Source organism: Anoplolepis gracilipes, chromosome 14 (assembly GCF_047496725.1).
Source record: "Anoplolepis gracilipes chromosome 14, ASM4749672v1, whole genome shotgun sequence".
NCBI lineage: Eukaryota > Metazoa > Arthropoda > Insecta > Hymenoptera > Formicidae > Anoplolepis > Anoplolepis gracilipes.
This window is the reverse complement of record NC_132983.1, coordinates 706,157-720,016: the sequence shown is the minus strand read 5'-3', so window position 1 is coordinate 720,016 and position 13,860 is coordinate 706,157. Positions and strand designations below refer to the sequence as shown.

The 13,860-nt window shown below is 34.1% G+C and overlaps 1 protein-coding gene across 8 annotated transcripts in view; it reads left to right on the top strand.

Annotated features, from left to right (window-relative positions):
* Pyd (zonula occludens-like protein polychaetoid) overlaps positions 1 to 13,860 on the top strand; it is a 50,325-nt gene that overhangs the window by 25,309 nt on the left and 11,156 nt on the right. Inside the window, exons 1-3 of one of the 8 annotated variants that reach the window (XM_072906022.1) lie at positions 9,076 to 9,930; positions 10,075 to 10,263; positions 11,836 to 12,606. In XM_072906022.1, the coding sequence (XP_072762123.1) occupies positions 12,397 to 12,606 (210 nt within the window). In that variant the 5' untranslated portion in view covers positions 9,076 to 9,930; positions 10,075 to 10,263; positions 11,836 to 12,396. Of the gene's footprint in view, positions 1 to 3,279; positions 3,527 to 9,075; positions 9,992 to 10,074; positions 10,264 to 11,835; positions 12,607 to 13,860 lie in introns of those variants that run through there. The other 7 variants (XM_072906020.1, XM_072906025.1, XM_072906026.1 and 4 more) reach the window with 7 other exon arrangements.

Here is a 13,860-nt window from a genome sequence, read left to right as displayed (position 1 = left end):
TAACTTTGCTGTACTTGCAATTACAATACATTTTTTTAAATAATGTGAGACATGATTTTTTTAAGTAATGCTTTTTACCATATATACATTGTGCAATAAAATAATGATGTTTTAACAATTGTCATCAAAATTGCTTTTTATCTACGTAATTCACTGAAATTAACTGCTATAAATTATATTCTGTAAATATTATTATTTTATCGTAGATTGTCATTTTGCAAGGAAAAAAGTGCTTAATGTGAAAAAGGATTTAAGAAAAATTTTATACAATAATAATGTGATAAAAATATATATGGCTATATATATATATATATATCTACGTAATACAAACACAAATGTGTCAACATATACTTCTGATGGGCGTTTTGTTGTCGGCAATGAGATATCACGACACTCTATCTCATTATATTACAGACAGTCCATATTTGTCGCCATTGACGCAGAGAACGGGTGTGTGTAATAGATAATGTAAATAAGAATGTAATAATGTATTTATAGTTTGCATGTTTCAAATAGAAGTTATTCAATTATCTTTTGTGGGGGAGGTATTATCTTAGTATTCCTGAAAAATAAAAACGTAAAATGGAATCGATTTTTTTCAAGAACCATATTAAAACATTAATAATTTTTAAACTGTAATTAAAAATTTAAAAAGTTTATATTTAGATTTATATACTTAGATTTTAAAATAAATAATAAAAACTTAATCGAGATATTTTATTTGAAATTGGCCTATGAAATATAAGAATTTTTATTAGAAATTATAATCACCAATGTCTCACATGTCAAAATTTAAATATTTATAAAACATAATTTTAAAAAATAGCAAAAATATAACTTACAGATGATAAAAGATAATTAAAATGAATCAGATAAAGAGCGATTTTAATGAAATTTTTTAATGCAATATGTACATATTACGTGTAGTAAATTAAATGAATATTAGAGAGAATGATCTCGGGCTATCTCGTTTAGAGAAAAAAATGAACAAACTGTACAAAACATGACACTACACAGTTTTTGTCATTTGTAGAATATCTTGTAAAAAAATGCGAAAAATGTAAAAAGAGCACGTTATCATTTGCATATCTCAAACATATAGATGTGCGTTAAAGTATGAAGACTGTATAATCATCATTTCTTATCTATCTTATTAATCTATCTTCATATCTCGCTACTTAAAGTGTATTATAACTATCTAAGATCGACATACAAAATTTACAATGTAAATACAATAACACAAGGTTGAATGGAAATTTAGGGAAAATGGATTATACGAATTATATATATAACACGATATCTTATTACAACATATAATATCACACGTATAAAATTTACAATAATCTTCAACTTATACAACAGTTTAAAATTATTTTGATATTTAATAACATTTTTGTCTACTTACATGAATTTTATTACTTTTCTTTAAAATAAAACTTACAATGAGAAAGAAATCAATGAAAAAAATATAATATACATCTAAGATATAAATTACATACGTTTAAACTTGTCTACGAATGTAACATCATTTATAGAAATATATTTAATTAATAGTATTAAATGGAGATAGCATAAATATCTGGTCTAAATTTAATAATTAGCGCTTAAAAACATATACATATATTTGTAAAGAATTAATGTTATCAACAGGCGTGAAATACCCTTACAATCATATATCCGCGATCAAAATGATGTAGTTATAATAATTGTTATTGGACTTTTTGTTAGATAATAATATTGATGTATAAAGAATATCAATATGACTTTTGATCAATAATTACCTTTTTATACTTTAAATCATTCTCAATGATAATGCATTTATCGTATTTAAATTGTCAGAAAACATATTCGAGCTGTCAACCATATAATTTGTGCGATTATATTAGATTCGATTAGATTATCAATCGAATCTCTTAGCATTACTATATAAATAATTTATTTTTTTAACTATGATAATAGGATGTTATTAAAATGAATTTGAGGATATATTCAAACTGACAAAAATAACCATGCATTTTGAAATTAATTGAAAAGGAATTCAAGTCTAAATTGTATTGGGCTTTTTATTTTAGTTCTTCCTCCGGAAGTGCTTTGTCTTCATTCTTCGTATAGAGGTATGCGAACTTCAATTCGCGCGTCCTTTAACGGTGCATCCGGTGTAACCGATATCAATGCAATGAGAAGTGTGATGACCTCGTTGAATCAATAATCAAGACAACATAATCTTTTGTTTCTCGTAAAAGATATTTTCTCCTTTCGAAGATATGATAAATACCGCGAAATGTTTATGAAAAAAGTAAACACAATTAAATTATAGATATTATTATTTTTAAGAAAAGAATTTACAATTAATCGCTGTGAGAAAGAAAGAAAATAATTTTTTATTTGAACACAATGCCAGACAAAAAGGAAAATTTTCGAAAAGTCCAAAAAACATATAAAATAGAAAATATTTAACACAATTTCCTTATCGTACTTTTAATTTTCTTATAATACTTAAAATACATGATATTTATTTTTTCGTGTAGATAACACTTTTTTAGATAACAGTATATATTTTATATTAAGCAAACAAAAACTTCTCTATTCAATAATATCAATTAATAAATACGCTAATTGTAAGTAGGACTTTAAATAAGTAAATAAAAAAAAAAAAAAAATTATTCAACTGTAATATTAAACTTGATTTGCCAGTAGCTCAGTAGAATTAAATATTTGAATAAATAAAGAAATAATTTCAAATTCTTTAACAATATTAAACTTAATTTACCAGTAGCTCAGTGTAATTAAATATTTGAATAAATGAAGAAATAATTTCAAATTCCTCAACAATAAACTTGTTTTTCCCGTGATGTAAAAGTGAGACGGATATTCGACGGTAGGGCTTCGCGCGATCGATTAATCAAACGTATGGGCCGCGTTGGAAATGACAGAGACAATTTCAGAGCCTTTTGATCCGGGTGCGTATATCTAGTGTATGTACGACGATAAGCTATTATCCGCCCCCATCGCACATGGCGCACCGCGATGAGTAACTCCATGGGCTTTGGCGTAAACGCGGCGGCGCGTCTAGTGATTTAGCTGATGCGCATCGTTCAAGTGCATTGAATACTCGCGTCACTCCCGACAGTATAGTCTGGCGAACCTACGTGTAACGTGTAACTCTGGTTAATTTTTCTGCATTTTTCCGTCGCTTTATAAAATATCTACGATTCAAGTCCGCGGTTAGAAAACAATGATTTTGCATAAATATATGGATAATTAATAATCTGTCGACAGAGTTTGTGTTGTTCGATAAGCTTCGTGTTTCATCGGCCTTGCGCTTGGATAACATTCGTGTGGATAGTCGTCTAGCCGACAGAGTATGAAGATCTTTCGCAGACTCTTTAGGAAGAAAAAGAAGAAGCACAAGAAATCTCGAAAGCCCACGTCGAAGAAGAGGATCGCCAGCAGCTCGTACGACGCGCATTTGCTAAGAGACGATTTCCTTTTTGGCACCTCGAAACGGCATCGGCGTAAACATAAGGTAAGAAGAAATGAAAATTAAATCTCAAATTAGCGTATTTACGTATTATATAGGTCAGCGTATTTAATGATATTTATCTCGAGATAATATCAACTTGAACGACACGCACACATGCTTCATCAATATCATTTTTGCAAGCACGTGATACTTTCGATATGTGCGGCTGACGTTGGGAACAGGTGTTGAAACGTATTGCGGTTGTAAAGTTTTTCGTATAAATCTATTACGCCTTTGCGGTAAACTGAACGACGTAGTGTTTTGTGTACATACACATGTACGTGGCTGCACCCACGCGTTATGTCACACACGCGTGTGTGCGTAGCGTTGAGTCAACTCGTTGAGAGACCGTCTATTTTCCTCTGATCTATCTGCGGTATATGTGCTATTATTAAGAGTGGCAGACCAATTGGCTCCATAAATAGACGTCGACTAACTTGCGACCAATTTATTAATTACATCTGTAAATACGTCTGTAATATTAATGGACAAAGTTCAACTTTTTTTTAAATATGACTATATCCGTATGTTTTTTTAAACACACAGAAGAAAAGAATATTCTTACTTTGACGATATCTTTAGTTTTAAATCTTGAAATGAGATTATAACATTTTATATAGTTCAACCAAACAAAATATATTCTTGTTATTTAAAAATAATTTTCTTAAATGGAGAGGAAAAAATGTTGGATAGAAAACATATTAGTTTAAACATATGGTCAAATCGAAGATTATAATTTTTTTTCGAATTAAAATAATTATTTTATTCTTGAAATGACAATCGTAGTATTGAAATGAGATTATAATATTGTTGAAATTTAAGATTTTTAAATTCTTCTAAAAATTGATTCTAAATTGTTGCGTATATATGAAACAACAATAAACGCGCTCATATGAGTATATAAGTTTTGATTTGACGCTTATTTTTTTTCTGTGCACGAGGAGGATATTTATTGCGAAAACAAAATGTAAGAGTTAAAATTTAGCAGTAAAAACGCGACGAGAATATGAGCTGCCATTTTTTCGCGTCATGTTTGCGAGGCAGAGAGAACGGATTCCCAGCTATAATTTCACGGGAAGTGACCGCATAATCGGATATACGGATAGTGCTAGACGCGCACTTTGCGTGTTTGATTGTACGGCAATTATTATGCGCGCCCTTTTTCTTTCTATAGAGTGATTCAAAATACACTGCAAGTATATTTTTGCATAAAGAAAAATAAGAAATCCCATTCTATAAATCAAATTTTTTTCTGCAGTGCAATATAAATTTAAACTTAGATATGTAGATTTATGTTTTTTATCATAAAAATCATTATTTTTATTTATTTGCTTTTTAAAAATAGGGATTTGTCACAATAAAGAAAATATTTCTAATTTCTTAATTTGAAAGAAAGACAATATTTGCATAGACCACTTCTTAAAGCTGAGAATAGAACTAGTAGATCTAAATAGAAAAGCATTCTGTGTCGTGGACTGGATTAATTATTTATATCCTTATGTAAAAATAATTACAAACGAGACAAGAATAAAAGTGTGATACTGTGTCGTAGACAGAGGGACGTTTCTAATCCGGTTTCGACAGGTGTATAATATGCACGTCTCGTGACTTTCCAACGACGTCACAGCTAATATGCTTGTTAACACTTTCGACGCCGCGCCTTTTTTAACAATTCTCAGCCTCTGTTAAATTTCATAGAAAATTATGCAGGCAAACAAAGGAATTTTTTAAATTTTTTACGCGCGTAGTATTTGAGTAAGAATAATTTAATCGATATAAAGTGAAAAGTCGGTCTTGTTGATAAAACGATTCTTCAAGTGACTTTCCGCAATTTATTTTATCGCACCTGGTTAGGTGCACAAACAACGTGTGTTATCGTTTATAGATGTTTACTTTTATCTCTAAGAGAAATGCTGTCTTCTGTGCGCTCTTTCAAAAATTGAGAAAATAATAGTTATGTAAAAAGTGTATTGAGAATTAAATATTGAAAGGGACCCTATAAACCTATATTATATAAAGTATGCCATTCCTGTCTACCTACTTATTTATCTACACAATGATTTATGCGGCCGTATTAGTGCTGGCGCGCGTTGTCAATCGCATTAAAGTGCAGGTAAACGGAATGAAAATGAACAAAGTGAAAATGCGAGGAGGTCAGCGTGACAACTATACAATGTGTGCTATAGAATTTTCAATCTTCAAAAAAGTATAAAATCATAAAAAAAAAAAAAAAAAAAAAAAAAAAGACTGCCGTTAAACCGAAAACATTTATTTAAAATAATATTATTTTATTGCTTTTCACAAAAATATATAAATTTTCTATGATTTATATGTGTGAGATGATTTGCGTATTTTCATATAGATATTAAATAAACAAATATCAAATATCAAACATAAATGTGGCGCGAGACATAAAAACATTATTACTTGATCATATTAATCTGTTTATATGTTCTTGTATTTATCTCGTTTCAACAAATTGAAATATAAATTTTTAAAATTTATTGAAAAATTATTTTTCAAATATACATGTAATAATTCTTGATAAAAGAAAATCAATAAATAAATAAAACAGCAGGTGCGAGATGAGTGATGTTCAAATAACGTACCACGCCTTCGTGTCGTCTTATCTTTCGTCTGGCTACTAAGGTTAGTGCAGCTACCTGCCTGCGGCGATAGGTACCTAGATCTACCTGGATTACAAGCGCACATTCCACAGGAAATGTCCTTAGATCGGTCAACCCGAAGTTGCCAATAAGTTTTTTTGCCCGTCGCGGTTGACGAAAGATTTTCTTGCGTGTGAATGACGTTGCTGCTTGGCAAATCGAGCGTGCTCGTCGTCATCGTCTTCGTTACATTGCTTTTTGCATTTTATGCACTCTCGTGCCCATGTGGAATGCTATGAAAGATTAATGTGCTCAATCATTGGTTTTCGTTGCGCGTTATTTATCATTATGACTTGGTACATTGATACTTGTGTACAACGTGTTTCAAAATAAAAAAGAAAAACGGAGAAAGTGAATCGTTATTAAAAAATTGATAAAATAAGCACGATTCTTAATGTTAATTTTGGTTGTAATTTACGTTAGCGTTAATACACACCATTCGTATTTGCGTAATTTATTTATATATTATATATCACGCGAAAAAAAAAAAATATATATAAAATTTCGTAAACGTAGTGAGGCGTAAAATTAAACATTATATAATTACGAATCATAATCGGTTTATGCCGATTCTTGCATTCATCTATTTCAAGTGAATTAAAAAAATAATTAAAAAATGTATAAGAAGTAATAATTTAATAAAATATGTAATAATCTCGTGAAAAAAAATTGACGTTTCACACAAGCGATTATCCTAAACCGATAACGTGATTCTGAAATCCGGTTTTCCTTCTGCGATACGACGTGAGGCAGAATTTTTCTGGATGCTTGAATCATGCGCTGGTGTCGTGTATGTACATACGTATCCACAAGCGTTTTACATTCCTAAACGTTTCCCTTGTGCTCGACGCAACTGCAAGGTTGCTGTTTATAACACGCTTTCCCCAACATTTAATCTTGAAATTCAACCTCCATCTACACGATTTTTTTTAATCATTATTGCCTATCAAATTTGAATAATTTCAATTATTTTTTATATAAATCGTACGCGATTTTGCCATAACTATTCAATGCGGGGTAAGTACACTTGTCATTTTGAAAAGGAAAATTTTTCTCGAATTTCATTCATATGCAATGATTTGTTATTTTTTTTCCACAACCTTTTCTCATGCCTCCTTTTTTTTTTTCGAATAGTAGGAAAACATTTAAACTTAAGAATATGATGAAAAGAATTCCATTGTTAAACCGAGATCCCGTCGTGATACTTTGTCCAAGAAGAAGTGGACGGAAGTTGAAAAGAGAATGAAGAAAAAGCTTAAGATTCTTTCGTGCATTAAAATATGAGTATCTAGTGGGCGAAATTTGCGTAGACCACGTCATTTGCATTCCACGTTTCGCGATAGCCTCCTCGACACGCTTGAAAAGTAGTACGGTAGCCTCCGCGTCAGATTTTCCCTTTCAAATCCGTTATATCTACGCGTACAGATTCAACGCGATGGTTAAGCAGATTCATACGTAATGAGGCGAGCACTGTGGGAAGCGCTAGCGTAATTTTTCTCATTAGTATAAAATGCGAGCGTAATCTACTACGATCGCGATGGAATGGCTTTTGCCGCAATTTGTTTTAGTGATCTCGTGATCTCACACCGGGAGAACGGTTTTACGAAACTTATGAATCATCGACTAAGCTTATAGCTTTTCTATCTATGCTAGATGGAAATATGACAGTTGCATTAGGGCAACTTTTTTTCTTAGAAATATACCAGATCCGGTCGGTTTAATTTTAGAGATAATAAGTGTATCATGGTGTTTTTATAGCGAAATAAAATTTAATATTACAGTCGAAGAAATTGTTACGAGAAAGCAATGCATTACAATATTAATTATGTCTCGATGTAAATTTTTAAATGCACACATTTTGAGACTCTGATGATTATCAGATTTTTCTCAAGCAATAATTTTTTGTGCGAATGATTTATCGTAAGAAAGATGAGAGAAAAGAGTTTTATATAAAAAACATAGTGTTAATCTCTCTCTCTCTCTCTCTCTCTCTCTCTCTTTCTATTTATTGGTCTCTCTATGATTAGCATTTTAAATCGATTGATCTTTAAAATGCTACATGAATCTTAAACCAGTCGTACGTTAGAACATTTGAGCATTTCTTCCAGCATACATTTCTCTGACCATTCAAGGTCAACTTTCATTTCGTTTATGATATCATAAGGTGCGCTCTTTTCAACTGCATCTCTTTAAACTTTCTATATTTAACGCAGCGTATTTATGCATTGATTGCAAGCAGGAGAGAGAAAAAAAGATTGCGATAAAATGTGGAAAATATGAAAATGTGCAAGTTGAAAAAGAAATTATTATTTTATTATTAATTAGCTCGTTGCAAAATTAGGATATTTTTATTATAACGACGAAAATTGAATTGACCATTTTTTAGAACGAAATGTTTCTCGAGCTTTCAATATATACACTTTCTCCATTTTCCTAGAAGAATTTTTTTCATTATTATTTTTATATATTCAATTCTTTGATCCAGCATTATTCACGAATATATCTTGCACGAATGCATAAGCCTGTAACTCTTTCTCGCTTGTTCTCTATTTTTTGTCGCTCGTTCCTCTCCACAGCCTAAATATGTAATTTTAATTGAAACCCAGAAAGCGGTGAGAAAGGGAAAGGGCAATAGAGGAGGGAAGGGAGCGGAATCTGATGATGATTTTGTATCCACAGGTCTCGTCCCGATGGCGATACTCTTTAAGTCGCAAAGACAAAGAATAGAGAAACAGAAAGCGGACACCTAGGGCCGCGCGATAAGCAGAATTCCAGCTGGTGTAAGGTGTGTCATATTCCAGTTAATGATCTCTCCGTAGAGCCAGGCCCCGCGTGCGTACATACATACGGCGTACCAGGCCTACGTACGCATACACCCACCATCACGTTCACGCACGCACACGCTCGTACGACCAAGATGTTGGTCGAGGAACGACCTCTGCTTGTAGTCTTGCCAACTAAGCCAACCGACCAGGCAAAACCGGTGTCGAGTGCCCGATTCTACCCTCCTTGCTCCTCTCTTCCTCTCTCTTTTCGCCCTCCCCCTCGTCGTCTTGCCCTCTCTCTCTCTCTCTCTCTCTCTCTTGTATGTGTGCGTTAAACATCACTGTCCCTCCTTCCATCACCGCTCCGTCTCCGTCCTTTTGCGTCCCTGCAGTCCTCGACCGATTCTACAGTCGCGACCTGACGATAGAGAAACCAAACGCGTTCGTCTCCAGGACTCCCGCGCCCGGCGAAGGGGCATTCCTCTTCGGTATCGTCTCCGAAATATTACCGATCCCGTCTTCTTCGGGGAAGAGGTAAAAGAAGGAAGAAGATCTCTCACCACCCGGCCCCATTTCTCTGCCATTTCCATTGGATTAGCTTAAGCACGCGAAGGCCGCGTGCACGCGAGATGCGGCGAGAGAGTTGACGCGAATATCGCTCGTGAGATGATGCACCCGCGCCACGTTCATCCACGCCCGCGAAACGTGTCGTGCGTGCCAATTCGTCGTGTGCAGTGCCTATATATATATATATATATATATATGTATGTACGGGGAAAACGTCCAGGAATTGTTACCCGAGTCGCGCCGAATTTATCGTCACGAGTGATGAAGCATTGTTGATTCACGTGTGATAACGTGTACGATCGGTATCGCGTCGATCCTCTTGTAGTGTTTCCAGAGTCCGGAATCTTTCGCAAGTTGGCTCGAGTAGTACACGTTAAGTCTTAAGTGAATCGCGAATCGCCGGCATTTGGTAATTTCAAAATTTAAGTTGTAACCTGCACGTGTTTTGCTGAATGAGTTTGTGAATCGTTGTGAGTTTTCAAAGCTGAAGAGTATTCTTTTCTTTTTAATTATCTTTTTCTTTCTTTTTATTTTTTTTTTTTTTTTTCTTCAGTGGCGATTTAGATCGACTCTCTAAGTAAAGACGAGCGAGGTCGTCTCGGTGATTTAAATTGCGATCCGGTTTTGTGGTGGTTTCGTTTTGAGCAATCATAGCGCAGGTAGCTGGACGGGAACCTGTTTGTGTGTGTCGACGGCCTTCAGCGAGTTTTTGGAAATGCGCTTCCGGTCGTCGTGAGACGAGGTATTTTTGTGCATAAAGAACGGGAGAAGCAAGGAAGAGAAAGGACAGGAAAGAGACGATGAGAGAGAGTTTTGCGGCGAAATTGCCGAGATAATTATATACAGTGTTTAAAGCCATCTTGTTATATCGGAATCCCTGTATAGATAAGAGCTTCTTTCTCTTATAATACTGATAATCAACAATCTTGTCTGCAATGTCTGCTTCTTTTTCAATTTTATCATTTCAGCTTATTGTTAGTCTAATCTCTGACAATGAGATCGATCGAGATTTTTTTCTCTTCCTTTTTAACACGAGATTATTTTTGCCGTTTAACGTTATATTAATATTATATATCACGAGATTCACAAAGACTTAAGAATGTAAAATATGAAGAGAGAGAAAAAATTCTGGAATTATACATGATTCGAAAACAGCTGATAATTTGGAAATAATTGATTTGTAATTTAGGAAACAGATTTGAGTCTCTTGCTTAAAGACAATAAGAATCTGAAATAAAAGTAGAAAGGGATCCCTTGAATCTCAAGAAGCGAAAAGAAGAAGCGCCCAAATTGTCAAATCGTAAATATGAAACAATAAATTGAATTCAAAATCAGTGAGGGAGAATAAAAAAACTGTTGCAAGAAATTTTATAAAAATACTTGAAGAATATCTTGATCTGCGATTGATTATTCATTATTGTTTTCGTGAAGGTTTACAATTTTTTTTTTTTTCTTTCTTCTTATTTCATAGATTTTTCATCCAAGATCTAATATAAGCTTCCAGATTGTCGAGGGGAGGGATTTGAGATCGAATGTACGACAAAGATTCGCGGTGATCTCGAAATTGAACGCTTCACGCTACATCGCGTCTGACGCGAGGGGGAAAAAAGCGCCGACGACGACGACGACGACGACGACGAGACTGTATATCGAGAAGCTATGGCTACGTGACCGAGCAAGGCAAACCGGAGCGAGTCGCCACACGGAGAATGGAATGAAGAAGGGAAATTCGCGACGAGGAGAGAAACGGGTCAGTCGCGGATTACGAGGTTCGCGTAGGTCGATCGGTTCAATATTCGTTCAGGAAAATCCGCGGCTGGGTCACGACGCGAAAAAAGTGTTCAGTTTCACGTGCAATTGTGGAAATCTCGTCGTCTGAATGAAAGAAATGCACACGTGGCGTTTGTTGAAATAAAATGTTATCCCAATGTGTATTTATAATTCTAGAATTATCATTTTAAATTAACGTTTGAAATCGGAATTTCTCTCGTGTTAAGAGTGCTGAGTTTTTTTTTCTTTTTTTTTTTTTTTTTTTCGAAAAGGAAAATTGGTTCAAAATTATCTGGCTAATATATATATATAGGAGTAAGAAACTCGCGGCTGTTTATTCTGTCAATTTAACGAATTGTGTTGAATTCCAGAATTTTTTTTTTTTTGCGTATTGTGCATTTGTGTGAAGAGAAACTCAAAGATTAAATCTCAGAAATGAAATTTAAAAAGCGATAAACATTTATCTTGATGGTTGATTATCAGTATTATACGCATACGTCGAGTGAGAACCAGCGAAAAGCAATATACAAATCAATCTGTGCAGATTCTAGAGCAACATTCTTCAAGATTATACTTTCTACAGAAAGAGCATTAAGAAGCACTACCATCTGTAGTACGTGAACATCAAACATCAATTATCTTCTCTCTTCTTTAACGGGGGAAAAAGAAGAAACATCGACGTCGTAAAGGAATGCCTTTCGAACAATAGTTGTGCCCCCTTCTCTCACAAACAATTCCGTTTTCTCGATCAACAAAAGGAGGACGACATCTTTTGTCACGTTAACATCGCTTAACGGTCTTTCACTTTGAACGAGCAATCTCGTGTTTACGCAAGAGACACGGCGATCCATTGATTGCGCGTTCACCAGGTATACGGTTCGCACGATGCGTTTGCGGCAAAGTTGCTTACGACACGTCGATCAGGCACTACGCGATCCTGCGTGATTCACCTGAGAGGCGGCTGTCCGAAGAGGAAGGGATGCAGAATCTCAGATCGCGAATCGGCGGAAGTGTGCGGCGAGGAAGCGGCCCGTGAGAGAATCGTCTTCTTGGACGCGCGCGAAAGGATAAGGGAAGAGACGTCACCCTCCCCTAGATACGCAGGATGGACAGGAGCGATAACAATATCGTCGGGATCGGTGGCGGAAACGGCGGTGGAGGCAGCGGCGGCAGTGGTGGTGGCGGTGGCGGCGGCGGCGGCGGCGGCGGCGGCGGCGGCAGCGGCTGTCACGTGGGAAACTCCGGATCCCCGCCGAACTCCATCTCGTCGACCCATGGCACTGTACACAATTCCACCGGCGGGCTCGACGGTCAGGTAGTGCATCCCGAGATCCTTAGGCTCGATATCAGGGCTGATATGAATATTCGAAAACCGTTTGAATAATTTAAATAAATTTGAATGCGGGATTATTTCTGCTTTTTAAGGGTTTAAAATAAAATTTTTAACCCTTTTTTTTACAATACACATAATGAAATTCATTATTTTTTTCGTTTAATAATTTGATAATTTATTTTTATCGATATATATATATATAATGTTTAACATTTATTTTGCATTTATTGGAGTAATTTAATTTTCCTCTCATCAATAATTAAGTTGATAATTTTATTAAGAAAAAAAATATATAATCTATCAATATTAAATTCTATTTATATTTAATATTCTTTTTTATCGAACAAAATTGAAGAAACTTTCTAAATATAATAGAATCCTCGATATCTTTTATTGTCTCTAATATTTGTGTAAAAAATTTAGATATTGAAAAATCAAAATTCCTGCTTTTTAAAATGTTCTAAGTATGCCAAACAGTCTACCCTTTTACAATACACATGTTAATGAAATTCATCATCTTTTCGCTTAATAATCTGATAATCTATTTTTATCGATATATATATATATATATATAATATTTAACATTTATTTTGCATTTATTGGAGTAATTTAATTTTCCTCTCATCAATAATTAAGTTGATAATTTTATTAAGAAAAAAAATATATAATCTATCAATATTAAATTCTATTTATATTTAATATTCTTTTTTATCGAACAAAATTGAAGAAACTTTCTAAATATAATAGAATCCTCGATATCTTTTATTGTCTCTAATATTTGTGTAAAAAATTTAGATAATGAAAAGTCAAAATAAATTGTGAAATAATCAATGATTTATCGCATTTTACGTTTTGTTTCTATTATCGTGTTACAATAATACAATCTAACAAAGAGACAAGGGGAGTAAAGTTTGTCGAGCTCTATCACTGTTGTTATTTCTTATCTATTCAAGTCAGGATGTACATAATACTTGATCGAATCATGAGATCAGGTATAGCTTCGCTATTCGAGGACGATAACTCTGCCATTTGATACAGGGTATTGGATTATCTGTCGATCGGCGCTTTCTCGTATAGAAGGGAGGGGACCTCATAACACACGTGCTTTCAAGTGAGATTCATAAGGCCATCCGGCTAAATTTACCACGACAAATTGTTACGGAATTCGCGTGCTTTTAACAACATACTCGGTTCATTGTTCCCGTTTCACCAAAATCCAATTATCATGGCGGACGA